This window comes from Emydura macquarii, unplaced genomic scaffold (genome assembly GCF_026122565.2).
Source record: "Emydura macquarii macquarii isolate MOO-44397 ecotype Brisbane River unplaced genomic scaffold, CSIRO-AGI_Emac_v2 contig_587, whole genome shotgun sequence".
NCBI lineage: Eukaryota > Metazoa > Chordata > Testudines > Chelidae > Emydura > Emydura macquarii.
In genome coordinates, this window is record NW_027130724.1 from 2,587,826 (window position 1) to 2,599,426 (window position 11,601).

Here is an 11,601-nt window from a genome sequence, read left to right on the forward strand (position 1 = left end):
CTATGGTAGGAATGAGGAAGCAGTCCAAGGTCAGTGGCTGCCTCGCTAAGTGCTAGCTATAAAACATGACTTTTTGCAGGTTTTGCTGTACCGTAGATCTTTATTAACTGCTCAGAAACTTTGTTAATGTGGAGTTAAGGTTGCCCAATGCTGCCTAATCCCCTTCCAGAATGCCAGGTGCACCTACATTTCAACCTCTGAAAACCAGGAAGTACAAATATTGTACCATTTAATAGGTGATCTCCAGGACAGTCCATGCTGTTAATGTAATGAGGGGCAAAGCCTTAGATGTTTCCTTAGCTCTGCACCAAAAAAAGCTATATGAATCTGAAAACGTAATAAGGAGCTCATTTGGGGGGGAGGGCTGTATCTCAGCAACCCCTTGACCAAAGTATCTCAAATTTTCATCATTCATTTTACTCCAGACCCTCTTGCAGCATATCAGTGTTCAAAACAATCTCCATATGCATGTGAGTTTTAGAATAATTTGCATATTAAAAGCAGCTGCTTAGAGCAGAGGGGTGGGGGTGGTGTATCTAAGGAATCCAACTTTCAAACCAATCTCAGTGTGCTGGTGGATTTTAGAGCACTTTGAAATAACTGCTCTTAAACCAGAAGCAAAACATTCAAAAGGCATATCTGCGGAATGCAACAAACACACACAACACACATTGGCTTGAACTCACAGTGCACAGCTGCTGCTAAGTGGGGTGGGGAGGGTCAAGAGTCACCACACAGCACCCTGAGCCATCCCCTTACTCTTACATCAGGCTGCTTGCATGTATTCTGACTTGCAACAGAGCCTAAGACTTGCTGCACATGTACATACACAAATGACATTCTCTGGTTTGTCAACTTGGCTCAAACCCCATTGTAGATCCAGCTTTTACACTGACTAACTTTTAAATATTGCTTCCCTGAAAGGGCAGTGAGTGCTGGACATTAGCTGAGATCAATTCTGAGCAGGTAACTTCAGTTTGGGGACGATAAGAGCTATAGTTTGAGCCCCAGGTGTGCACAAAACAACATTATAAGAACTGTAAAATGTTGATGTCAAGTGATTTTTTGGGGGAGTGAGGGAAGGGAAGCTGTATCTCAGGAACCTTTAACTCAAACTCTCAGATTTGGACCACTAACTAGAGCTGCGCAGAGGACAAAAATTCTGTTTAGCAAAGGATTTTGAGATTTGTCTTTGTTCTGTTTAGGAACAAAACCCACACATTGCAAAATTCTCCATGAAAGAAACTTGGAAAAAAGAAAAAAATTGTGTGTATTGAAATGATCATAGAAGATTAGGGTCAGAAGGGACCTCAGGAGGTATCTAGTCCAACCCCCTGCTCAAAGCAGGACCAACCCCAACTGATGTTTCAATTCACTTTTAAAATTTATATTATAACCAAACCCAAGCTATTCGCAATGAAAAGTCATTTCAAAATGAAAAATCAAAATGCTGTGGGCTGAAAATGTCAGAATGGGACATTTCAATGTTGCTGAAGCTTTTGTCCTGGTTTTTCTCTGAAACAAAGTGTTTTGACTTTGCCAGAACAGGATTCTTCCACAGAAAATGATCCCACTGACAGTTTTCTGACCAGCTCCACTCCAGATTCCCCACGCTGTACAGCAATTTTAGAGACAATCTGAGTCAGTATGTGGATTATAGAGTTCTTACAAAAATGGGCTGTTAGCCAGTAAATTAGTCTCAATCTCAACAATAGCAGTGGCACCAACCTACCATAATCTCTGACACTAATGTGAATGTTAAGTCAGCCTGTTTGGAATAATTGGTATTTGTTTAACATACAGAATAATCACTGTCCTTTTAAAATGTAAATTACACGTGTTTGGGAATTTTAATTTGTAGCATTATCACAAGCAAAATGCCCTACGTGACTAATTGGATACAAGGGAAAGTGGCTAATAAGCCACTGTACAAGACTCCAGAGGCCTTTGTCTGTAATTACTGATTTCATCTGACGGTGAAGGACCCCAACAGATGGGGGAGAGTCACTGAGGCGGCCCTATGGAGCGCTCATTCCCCTCACTTCTGCAGAAGCACCAAGCGATTGCTCCTGGGTGGAGTAGACAAGGTGGGGCTTGTTTAGCAAAATGAGGGCATAGAGTCAGCTCCATGGCAGGCAGACAAAGCTCTGGCTGAAACAGACACAATTCTCCAACCCCAATAGCTGCCCCCAGTCGCCAGCTGCTCCCAGTGTCTGCCTTTTGCAATCTGTTTTTCTGTATACCCTTGTCTTTTGTACAAACACCATGGCCTGAAATGTGTCCCAGTCAGGACTGTGCAGGGGCGGACGTAGCGTCCCGATTCGATGGGTGCACTATATTAACTGCCGAGGGGGCACCAACTACCCGCAGCAGCACCCTCCACTATGGGACCACAACCCTAATCCCGGCCCCATGGGTGGAGAGTGAACCCGCCCTGCAGCAGCAGCTCCTGTCTGGTGGGGCTGGGCCTTGCTCTGGGTGTTTCATTGCGAGCTGGAGCACGGGGACACAGAGCTCGGCCTGGCCACCCCTTTGTCATGACCCCGTGCGCCAGGTCACAGTGCCCAGAATGGGAGCCAGGCCCAGCCCCATGGGACAGAAGCCACTGCTGCGGCATGAGTGCGGTCCAGCTGTGTCTCTAGCAAGGACCTGCCTTCTGTACCGGAAGCGGATTGGCAGGGCAAGCCCACAGAAAGAGCCGCCCCAGTTACATGACAGTAAAGAGCAGCCCCCCAAAAGGGTGACTTCCCCCCTTCTTCCAGGAGAAGCCCCTGAAGCTCCCTCCAACTCTTTCATTGTTCTGGGGCAAAAGGAGCCCTTTATAAACCCTGTCCTGTTTCCCAGCAGGCCTTGTCATGACCCCAGAGCATGACCCAGGCTGCCTGGGTACTACACTTCCCAGCCAGCCCTGAGCTAGTTTACCCCTCATTAGGAGAAGGAGAGGGGAGCTCCTGCCCAGGCTGACCATGGAACACAGGCCCTGGAAGCAGAGTTAGGAGCCTGGGTTTTAACCTGAGCCCCAGACTGCCTGCAAAGAATCACTCGTTGCATGTTAACCCCAGCCCTGATGTATCAAGCAGGTCATTAACACAGTTGCAGATGGGGAGGGAGGACAGGGGAGTGTCAGTCCTGCAGGCATGCCCCAGAGTAGACCCACACTTTCTGCCTTGCAGCTCCATAGTAACTCTCCCATGATGTGAGCCCACCTTGGAGCCATCAGCCACACACTGCTGCTCAGCCTGACACAGAGAGAGGTACAAAATAATACAGCACCCCTCCCACCCTGGCATCCCCCCAAGTGCAACTCACCTGGCCCTTTGCATTGCTGAGGACTGTGGTGCACTCTGGGCCTGTTCTGAAATACTGCTGGGCCCTCAGCGTCACGTTTGTGGGTTTTTTATGGGTGAAATCAGCTCCTGCGGCCCAGACCTAAAATCAAGTGCAGATGATGATTATTACTGATTATTTGTTTTAGTGGTGCACCTAGGAGCAGTGGTTGTAAACCAGGGCACCATTGTGCTAGGTGCTGTTCAGACATGGAACAAAAAGACAGTCACTGCCCCAAAGAACTTAAATCAGATGAACACATCCTGCCCCAGTGAATGGGAAGTGAATCTGTGCAGATCCCAGAGCTCACGCCGTATCACTTGTGCCATCTCATCCCACTCTGTTAAAGTAGCGCTTGCATTTCTGTAGCCCCTATCATCAAGTACTTTACTGACATTAGCACATGCCAGTGGGGCAGCTTGCAGAGCAAGGTTCTCTGTGGCATAAGCACAGAGGCAGGGCTGGGCCAAGGTGCTCAACACTCCTGTGTGGTGGGTACAGTTGTTTCCATTTCACAGCCAGGTAAACACAGGCACTGAGAAATGACTTGCCCAAGGTCATGCAGCGAGCTGTGGCGGAGCTGACAATGGAGCCCATGAGTCCTGGCTCCTGCTCTAGCCTGTAGGCAACACTGCCTGCTTTACTCCTTGTTCTGGTAGCCCATGGCTACGCTCCGTAGCTCTCTCTGGTGGTATCTTTCCAGCCTTCTCACAATTTGGCCGGGAGGCATCCCGGCTGCTGTGCCATCACTGATGAGGGGTCACAGCCTCCTGCACTGGGGCCAATGTGATTAAACTGGAAAAAGCCTCTGCAAGAGACAGTGTCGAGGGTTGTTATAAAAGTGGGCTGGGCAAAGTACTGTAGGGAGAGTGAGCCCTGGGACCCCCACAGCTGTGGCTCAGCCACCCCCGACCTCAGCAGTGCTGGGCAAACCCCTGAAGGGAGGTGCTGCATAGCCTGGCATCTGAGCCTTGAGTGAAACGCTGTGTCTTGTTTGCGGCTCTTCCCTCATCAGCTTCCCCTTCCCACTGAGGCAGGCACAGGCACCGGTGAGACTGCTCAGCACCAGGGACACTGGGACTACGATGGACTCAGCTGGAGGAAGTTCCTTCTGTCCTTTGATGAACCCTAATGAGGGTGGCAGCCTTTGTCCTGCTTGGGGGCAGGACTGGAGTTGTGTGGGGTGGGGATGGGGGAGTGTTATGGTGGCTTTACGCCTCCTTTGCTTTCCTTATACTCTGGGGCCTACCCGAGCACTGGGTATAAGTTAGAGCAGCTTCAGGGATGCTCCATCATACACTCTACTTTTCATGCTCCCCTGTGGGAAGCGAGACTGTAGACACATCCCCTCCCCACCACGGCTCTCTCTTGCAACAACCCTGACACACCCTGACATGCCCCTTATGCCGGGGACCGGGAGCAGGGCAGACATAGAGCTATGTGATGGGGTATTCACCCCCACACCACCCCTGAAGGGGTTAAGGCGGCTCAGAAGGACTAATTCACCTGGTAGGCTGCCCCTGGGGGAGGAACACTTGAGCTTGGCTGACAAGCAGAAACTGAAGATGGAGCCCATTTGGGCAGGAGTAGCTAGAGGTCGGTATAAAGCCAGGAAGTGAGAGCAGAAGTGGCTGCAGTGTGACGGTCTGCCCTCGCTCTCTGGGCTGAGTGAGGTCAAAAGGAGGAAACCCGGAGCTGGAGCGTATATCAGAGGCTTGGGGAGAATGAGCCTCCCTAAACTAAAAAGGCTGGCCAACAGGGAGCAAATGTGGGTCACCTCCCTTTGGAGGCGAGCTGGCCCACTGCCTTTGCACTCTGGGAGCAGGCGTGCTGGAAGCTCCTTAAAAGTGTGGAGCGGCCACTGGTGCCCAGACCACGGCCCCGCTCCCCCACTCCACTAAGAACCCACCTGCGCTCTGCCCCTGCTCCACCCTGAGGCCCTGCTCCCCCTTGGCCTCTTCCTCCAAGACCCTGCCCACTGCTCACTCCTCTCCCCATGGCTCGCCCTTAAGGCAGAAAAAAAGTGGGAGAGCATAGCCCTCTCTCTTTTAAAAGCAATGGGGCCATGGCCCCCTGCCTGCCCTGTTCTGGCACCCATGAGCCATGGCCCCATCACTTTTAAAGGAGGGAGGGCTACGCCCTTAAAGGTGAGCGACGGGGAGGGGGCGGAGACGAGCGAGCGGTGGGCAGGACCACGGTCTGGGTGCTGGGCCCCTCCCCCCACTTCTAGAGCGCTGCTGGTGTTTCTGTAGCCTCCCCAAATGACAGACTCATGTGCTGCCTATGCACAAGGCTGGTGGAAGAAGCCTGTGGAGGGTGGAGTAGGAAGAGGCCCGGAGAAATGGCAGCAAGGGTTGAGATGGTGCAGACCTTGACTGATGATTGCAGGGTCCTTGGACTGGAATCCAGAGCAGTGGGCAGGGCGGGGTGTCCCTACCAGCTGGGAAAGTGGCACTGTCTTGAATTAGACTGCCTGGAAAGGTCTTCAGATAGCTGGTCTCATGAGACATTGTTACTCTGGAAGGGAAAACTATATGAGCTGGCTGGAGGGCCAAGCCACAAGGGAGAGGCACTGTAACTCCTAAAGCGAGCAAATGAAGTGGGGTATCCAGCCAGAGAAACCTCATCCCCAGATGCAGCCACAAGGAGATGCTCCAGCAGTGAATACCCTGTCACAAGCTATTGTGCCACCTCTACGCTAGCCCTGCACAGGAAGTATCCTCAGGGGGCCATTTATCACTCCTCTGAGGGCACTCTGAGGATGTCTGCAGGGGCATTAGTGTAATGAAGAATGGAGCCCAGATTCTCTGGGTTTCTTACTCATTCAGCTCTTGCCTTTCCAGCCACGGAGCAGGCAGTGCATCATGCCGCGAATGGGCCTGCTGCTTACCGTGACATGATGGAGTGCAGGCAGTGGGGTGTCTGGGGGGAAGCGATAGATGGACACCGGGTATCCTCCAATCCACTGCTGGATGATGAAGCCACTCAGGTCCATGTCTTGGTCCAATGAGGTGTTGAGGATTCTAATGAATTTGCCCTTACGATTCACGGTGATGATCTTTAGGAATCCTGAGTCCCCGGGAGCCCTGGTGGTGGGGAGACAAATGAAAGGAAGCACCTATGACTCTAACAGAATGCACCAAAGGAAGAAAGAGGATAGGAGCTTCTCCACCTCCCGTACTGCTAGCAGGCAAGGGGGAAGAGAGAGAGAGACACACACAGACCTATCACTTTCTCAGCTTAAACTTCTTCTCAAGAAAATAGGATGAAATTCAATATGTACAAATGCAGAGTAATGCACTGAGGAAGGAACAATCAGTTGCACACATACAAAATGGGAAATGACTGCCTAGGAAGGTGTACTGTGGAAAGTGGAGTATTAGCAGGAGTGTTGTAAGCAAAACATGAGAAGTAATTCTTCTGCTCCATTCCATGCTAATAAGGCCTCAGTTAGAATATTGTGTCCAGTTCTCACTGCCACATTTCAGGAAAGATGTGGACAAACTGGAGAATGTCCAGAGAAGAGCAACGGAAATGATTAAAGGTCTAGAAAACATGACCTATGAGGGAAGATTGAAAAATTGGGCTTGTTTAGTCTGAGAAGAGAAGACTCAGGGGGAGTTTTGAAATACATAAAAGGTTGTTACAAGGAAGCGGGAGAAAAATTATTCTCCTTAACCTCTGAGGATAGGACAAGAAGCAATGAGCTTAACTTGCAGCAAGGTAGGTTTAGGTTGGACATTAGGAAAAAATACCTAACTGTCAGGGTAGTTAAGTACTGGAACAAACTGCTGTAGACTCTCTGTCATTAGAGGTTTTTAAGAAGGTTAGACAAACACCTGTCAGGGATGATCTAGTTATTATGAAAGATAGAATTTGATCATGGAGGTTACGGATTCCGTGACTTTCTGGGACCTCCATGACTTCTGGGCAGGGATGGAGTAGCTGTCAGCCCTGGGTCTGCCGGTCAAACAGCTGATTGGCAGGGCCCCAGGGCTGCTGGCTGAACAGCTAATTGGCCACCGCCTGGTCCTGGGACCACCAGCCAACCAGCCTCTGGCCATGGAGCAGCTGACTGGTGGCCAGCACCTAGCTGCAGAGCAGCTGACTGGTGGCCAGCCTGCTTCTCCAGCAGCTGCAAGTCCCTGCAGGTGTGTTTTCTCCCTCCCCCAGTGTATTTTTAGTAACAGCCAGGGACAGGTGGCAGCTTCCATTAATTTTTGTTTATTGCCCATGACCTGTCCCTGACTTTTACTAAAAATACGCATGACAGAATCTTAACCTTAGTTATTATATAGCCCTGCCTTGAGTGCAGGGGACTGCACTAGATGACCTCTCTAGGTCCCTTCCAATCCTACACTTCTGTCATTCTTCCTGAGTCCTAGCTACATGGGCAGCAGCTGCCTGTGTCCAGGTCCGATGTTCCTCAGTGGTGCCCGGTCTCGGCACTCACCTTTCATGTTCTTTGCCATTGCTCAGATCTGAGGGCATCGCAGATGTCTTGCGGACTCCTATCCCACCGAGACCGGCATGAGTGAGATGGCACAGATCCTGGGACTGATCTATCTTCAGATCTAGGGCTTTTGAAAGAAAGAGACACACACTCAGACTGGTGTCATGGTTACTGTATAGTAAGTAATGTGCTAATGTGGTGGAGGTCAGTCAGCCCAGTTCTCCTCAGAGGTAGAATTGGTTTCAAATAACATTCAATTTAATGCATACTCTTGCTTTTTCTTAGGATCACAGATTCTAAGGCTAGAAGGGCCCATTATGACCTCTTAGTTCAACCCATTGCATAACACAGGCCATAGGATTCTACGGAGTGATTTTCACAGTAACTTGTGGTTGACCTAGCGTGTATCTTAGAAAGATGTTCATGTCAGTCTTCAAAGTAGCTGAAAGCCACTGATGCTGAGCCGCCGAAAATGGGCAGAGGGCCTGAAATATTCGGCGGAGAGCATTGTATGGTTCTGTGATTCCGGCCCGTCACTTTGAGTGATTTGAAGACTCCTTAGAAAGAAGTGAAATGTAATGGCGAATTGACCATGTCTCCTGGTCAGTTGTCCCCTCCCTGTTAAACGTGCACCTTGTTCCCAGCCCCAGTAGGCTGCAGGTTCAAACACCGTTCTAGGCACTTATTCTGCTGTGGGGCATCTGAAGCAGAGCTGTGCTGTGACAGGTGTTGTCTTCTGGAAGAGTCACTAAACAAAACGTCTGCCTGTCTTTGGTGGAAGCTAATGCTCCAGTAGTGCTTTGCCCAAGGATAAGGCCTCACACTGATGTCCTGGCCAGCATTCCCTCTCTTAGGAGTTACTTCTACTGTGCACCTGTGCAGGAGATGTGAAACCCATGTGCCTTGTGGCCATTCCGATAGGCGTTCAAGATCCCCAAAGCTTTTGGAAAAGAGTAAGGAATGAAGCCATGTGTTCCAACGGACTTCCCTGCACACTGGGGTCCTGCTGCTATTGAAGTCCCCAGCACAACTTTATTGGGCTTCAGTGGTTCCAAGTCAGGGCCCTCAACAGGTTCTGGTATCCAAAGCTGTGAGTGAGCTATTGCATGGGTGCCCCATTTTCCTGTGCAGTCTCTACACACTCTTACTGGCCACAGTGCTCCAGGCTACACTGCAGACAGCAACCCTGCATTGGCCGGGGCTGGTGCCCGCTAATTAGTTCTATTTTCGGGTATGTCTATACGTGGAGGTGGGGGTGTGATTCCCACCTGGAGGAGACGTAGCTGCACTAGCTCTCAGTAAGCTAGCAGGTTAAAAATAGCGTAGCAGTGGTGGGAGAGGCTAGCTGCTCTGAATACATACCTAGTATCTCTGATGGGCATGCACGCTACCCGTTCCTCCCGTCGCTTGCGCTGCTGTGACTGTGAGAGCTGGTGTGGGTATGTGTCCTCGAGCTGGGCATCACACCCCCAGCTCCAGGGGTAGGCACATGCTTCATGTCAAGCGTTTGGTGATGCCTGGTATGTGACATGTGCTATAGAAAACAAAGTGCAATAGATGCAGGGGGTGGCTGGTTCTCTCCCATGATAGTACAATGTAGCTGGGTGAGTTTTTTAAACTAAGTTTAGTTAGTTGGGAGGTTAGTCAAAGCTGTCATCAAATAACAGCTGCCATAGATCCCACGATGTAGCTGCAGGAGCTGGTTCTATCATGCAAGGAAAGATAGTCTTGTGGTTAAAGCACTGGACTGGAACTCAAGAGATAGATGTTCAATTCTCAGATCTGTCACAGTCTTCCTATGTGATCCTGGAGAAGTCACTTGATCTCTCTATATAATAGGCATAAGAAAGCTCCCTTTGTCTAGTTAGGCTCTAAACTCTTTGGAATAGGGGGCTGTCTCTTACTATGTGCATGTATGGCACCTAGCACAATGAGACTTTGATCTTGGGTAGGGCATCCAGACACTAGCATAATAATAATTCAATAAACTCCCCAATGGGGTTAAAATATATATTTACTCCCTGTAGTTTTCCAGCTGGACCCTGATTTCAGTTATGCCAGAGTGACTGTACTAAAATTGGTAGAATAACTGAGAACATTTTTAACTGTCAGGGGACCACGGTATTGTAACCAGATCCCCCAACAGAGAAGCTGTCACACCATAAAGGAGACATATAGCATCAACTATAACTAATTCTCACCCTCTTTGAGGGATTAATCAAGATTACATGAGCCCAGGCTGTTTGTCTGCAAGTGTTGCCCATGATTCTTTGACCCACCAGCTAATGCCAGACTGTATAAAATGGTAGAATTTAAACTTACAACCAGAGTGTTTCGGCTGGATTTTCTCCCAGAATGGTGGGAGACTCGGGAACAATACCGCAACTTCAGATTTGCTTGGTACAGAAACAGCATCTGGTTTTGGCGAAGAGATCACATCCCACAAAGAACTTTCTGAGTGTAGTTTCCCCTCTTTTCTCACAGGTAAACTAGCCAGCTCTTGACTTGAACTGAAGTTGTTAAAATCATTTATTTTCCATCTGTAGGAAAAGATAAAACATTTAAGGTCTGGATGGATTGGTGTTTAGTTATTTATAGTTTGGCAATCTCTACACCAGAAATATAATGAATTAATTAATGAACTATGGAGGGCGGGAAAACAATCCTTACTCAGTTTGATAAACAGGGAAAATTTCTTGTGTATGTTCTGGCCAGACGCAGGGGGCAGCACATGGTCTATCAGTAGTATATTTAAAGGTGAGTTGACTTGCAAAGTAAAAGCAAACAACTTTAGAACGTTTTACTGGATACTTCAGATAGTTCAGCAATGAGGGACATTCAGTACAGAATAGACTTAAAATGTGCCTTTCTACAAAATCCACTTCCTGCCTCATATAATGCCCCAACATGCACTGTGCTGGTAACACCATGCTCCCTCTCCTCCCCCCCCCACCCAACAGCCTATAGTTATTTTTCTTATAAAAATTGCAAAACACAATATAGTGTAGGAAACCCCCCAGCAGTTGGCTGCTGTCATGCTATATGGAATAACAGACAGACTGTGATTATATAAAACAGCTGCAAACTACACCAAACTAATTTCCACACAGCTTGAGTTCCAGCTTTCTCTTTGTTGTTTACCAAGGACCACATTTTATCTGGAATTCTATCTGGCAACTAGATGTCTAGTGGCTGAATAATATAATGCAGGTAGATATGCATTGCAGCTGCTGTCATCTCCTTAGGGGGGTTCTGTGCTAAGCATGATAGCACTAACATAGTACATGCTGGAGCTGGCGGTGGGTACTTTTGACATAGAAGAACTTGGAAAATGGGAAGTTTAAGCCCATTTTGTGGTCAGTGCTCCTCATAGACAGTACATAACACTGATGTATCTAGGCTTCCAAAAACATTGTTTTTAGGGCCCCTTTAAATAACGAGTCAAACACAGGAAGCAAATGGATTGTAAAAGCACTTTTTAGCACATGTTAGACAGCTAATAACCAGACAACTGTAGAAAGAGGCAGGTCTTTTGCTGATGTGTCAGCTGACATGAAAACCCAATGGCTTGCTCCACTGCTTGCTGGGTTACTCATATAAAGCCATTCCTCCCTATCTCTACTTTAGGTTCTCCATAGCAAGAATCACTACCAACTCCATCCCGCCCTCCCCCTCAGGTGCTGTGTTACCTTGACCAGATTTCTCAAGGGAATCTGAGTTTATGACCAATGCCTGGAGGTTCGATGATGCCAGCTAGAGACTTGACAGTAGGGACAGGGATAGGCATCAACAATGGACAACAGTGAAGCAACAGACCACAG

At 48.7% G+C, this 11,601-nt stretch overlaps 1 protein-coding gene across 1 annotated transcript in view; it reads right to left on the reverse strand.

The window, feature by feature from the left end:
- The window catches only part of LMNTD2 (lamin tail domain containing 2), a 50,979-nt gene that overhangs the window by 7,730 nt on the left and 31,648 nt on the right, over nucleotides 1–11,601 (reverse strand). Inside the window, exons 8-11 of the mRNA XM_067540504.1 lie at nucleotides 10,103–10,320; nucleotides 7,781–7,907; nucleotides 6,218–6,413; nucleotides 3,310–3,429 (exon numbers count right to left, since the gene is read on the reverse strand). Coding sequence (XP_067396605.1) covers nucleotides 3,310–3,429; nucleotides 6,218–6,413; nucleotides 7,781–7,907; nucleotides 10,103–10,320 — 661 coding nt within the window. The remainder of the gene's footprint in view (nucleotides 1–3,309; nucleotides 3,430–6,217; nucleotides 6,414–7,780; nucleotides 7,908–10,102; nucleotides 10,321–11,601) is intronic.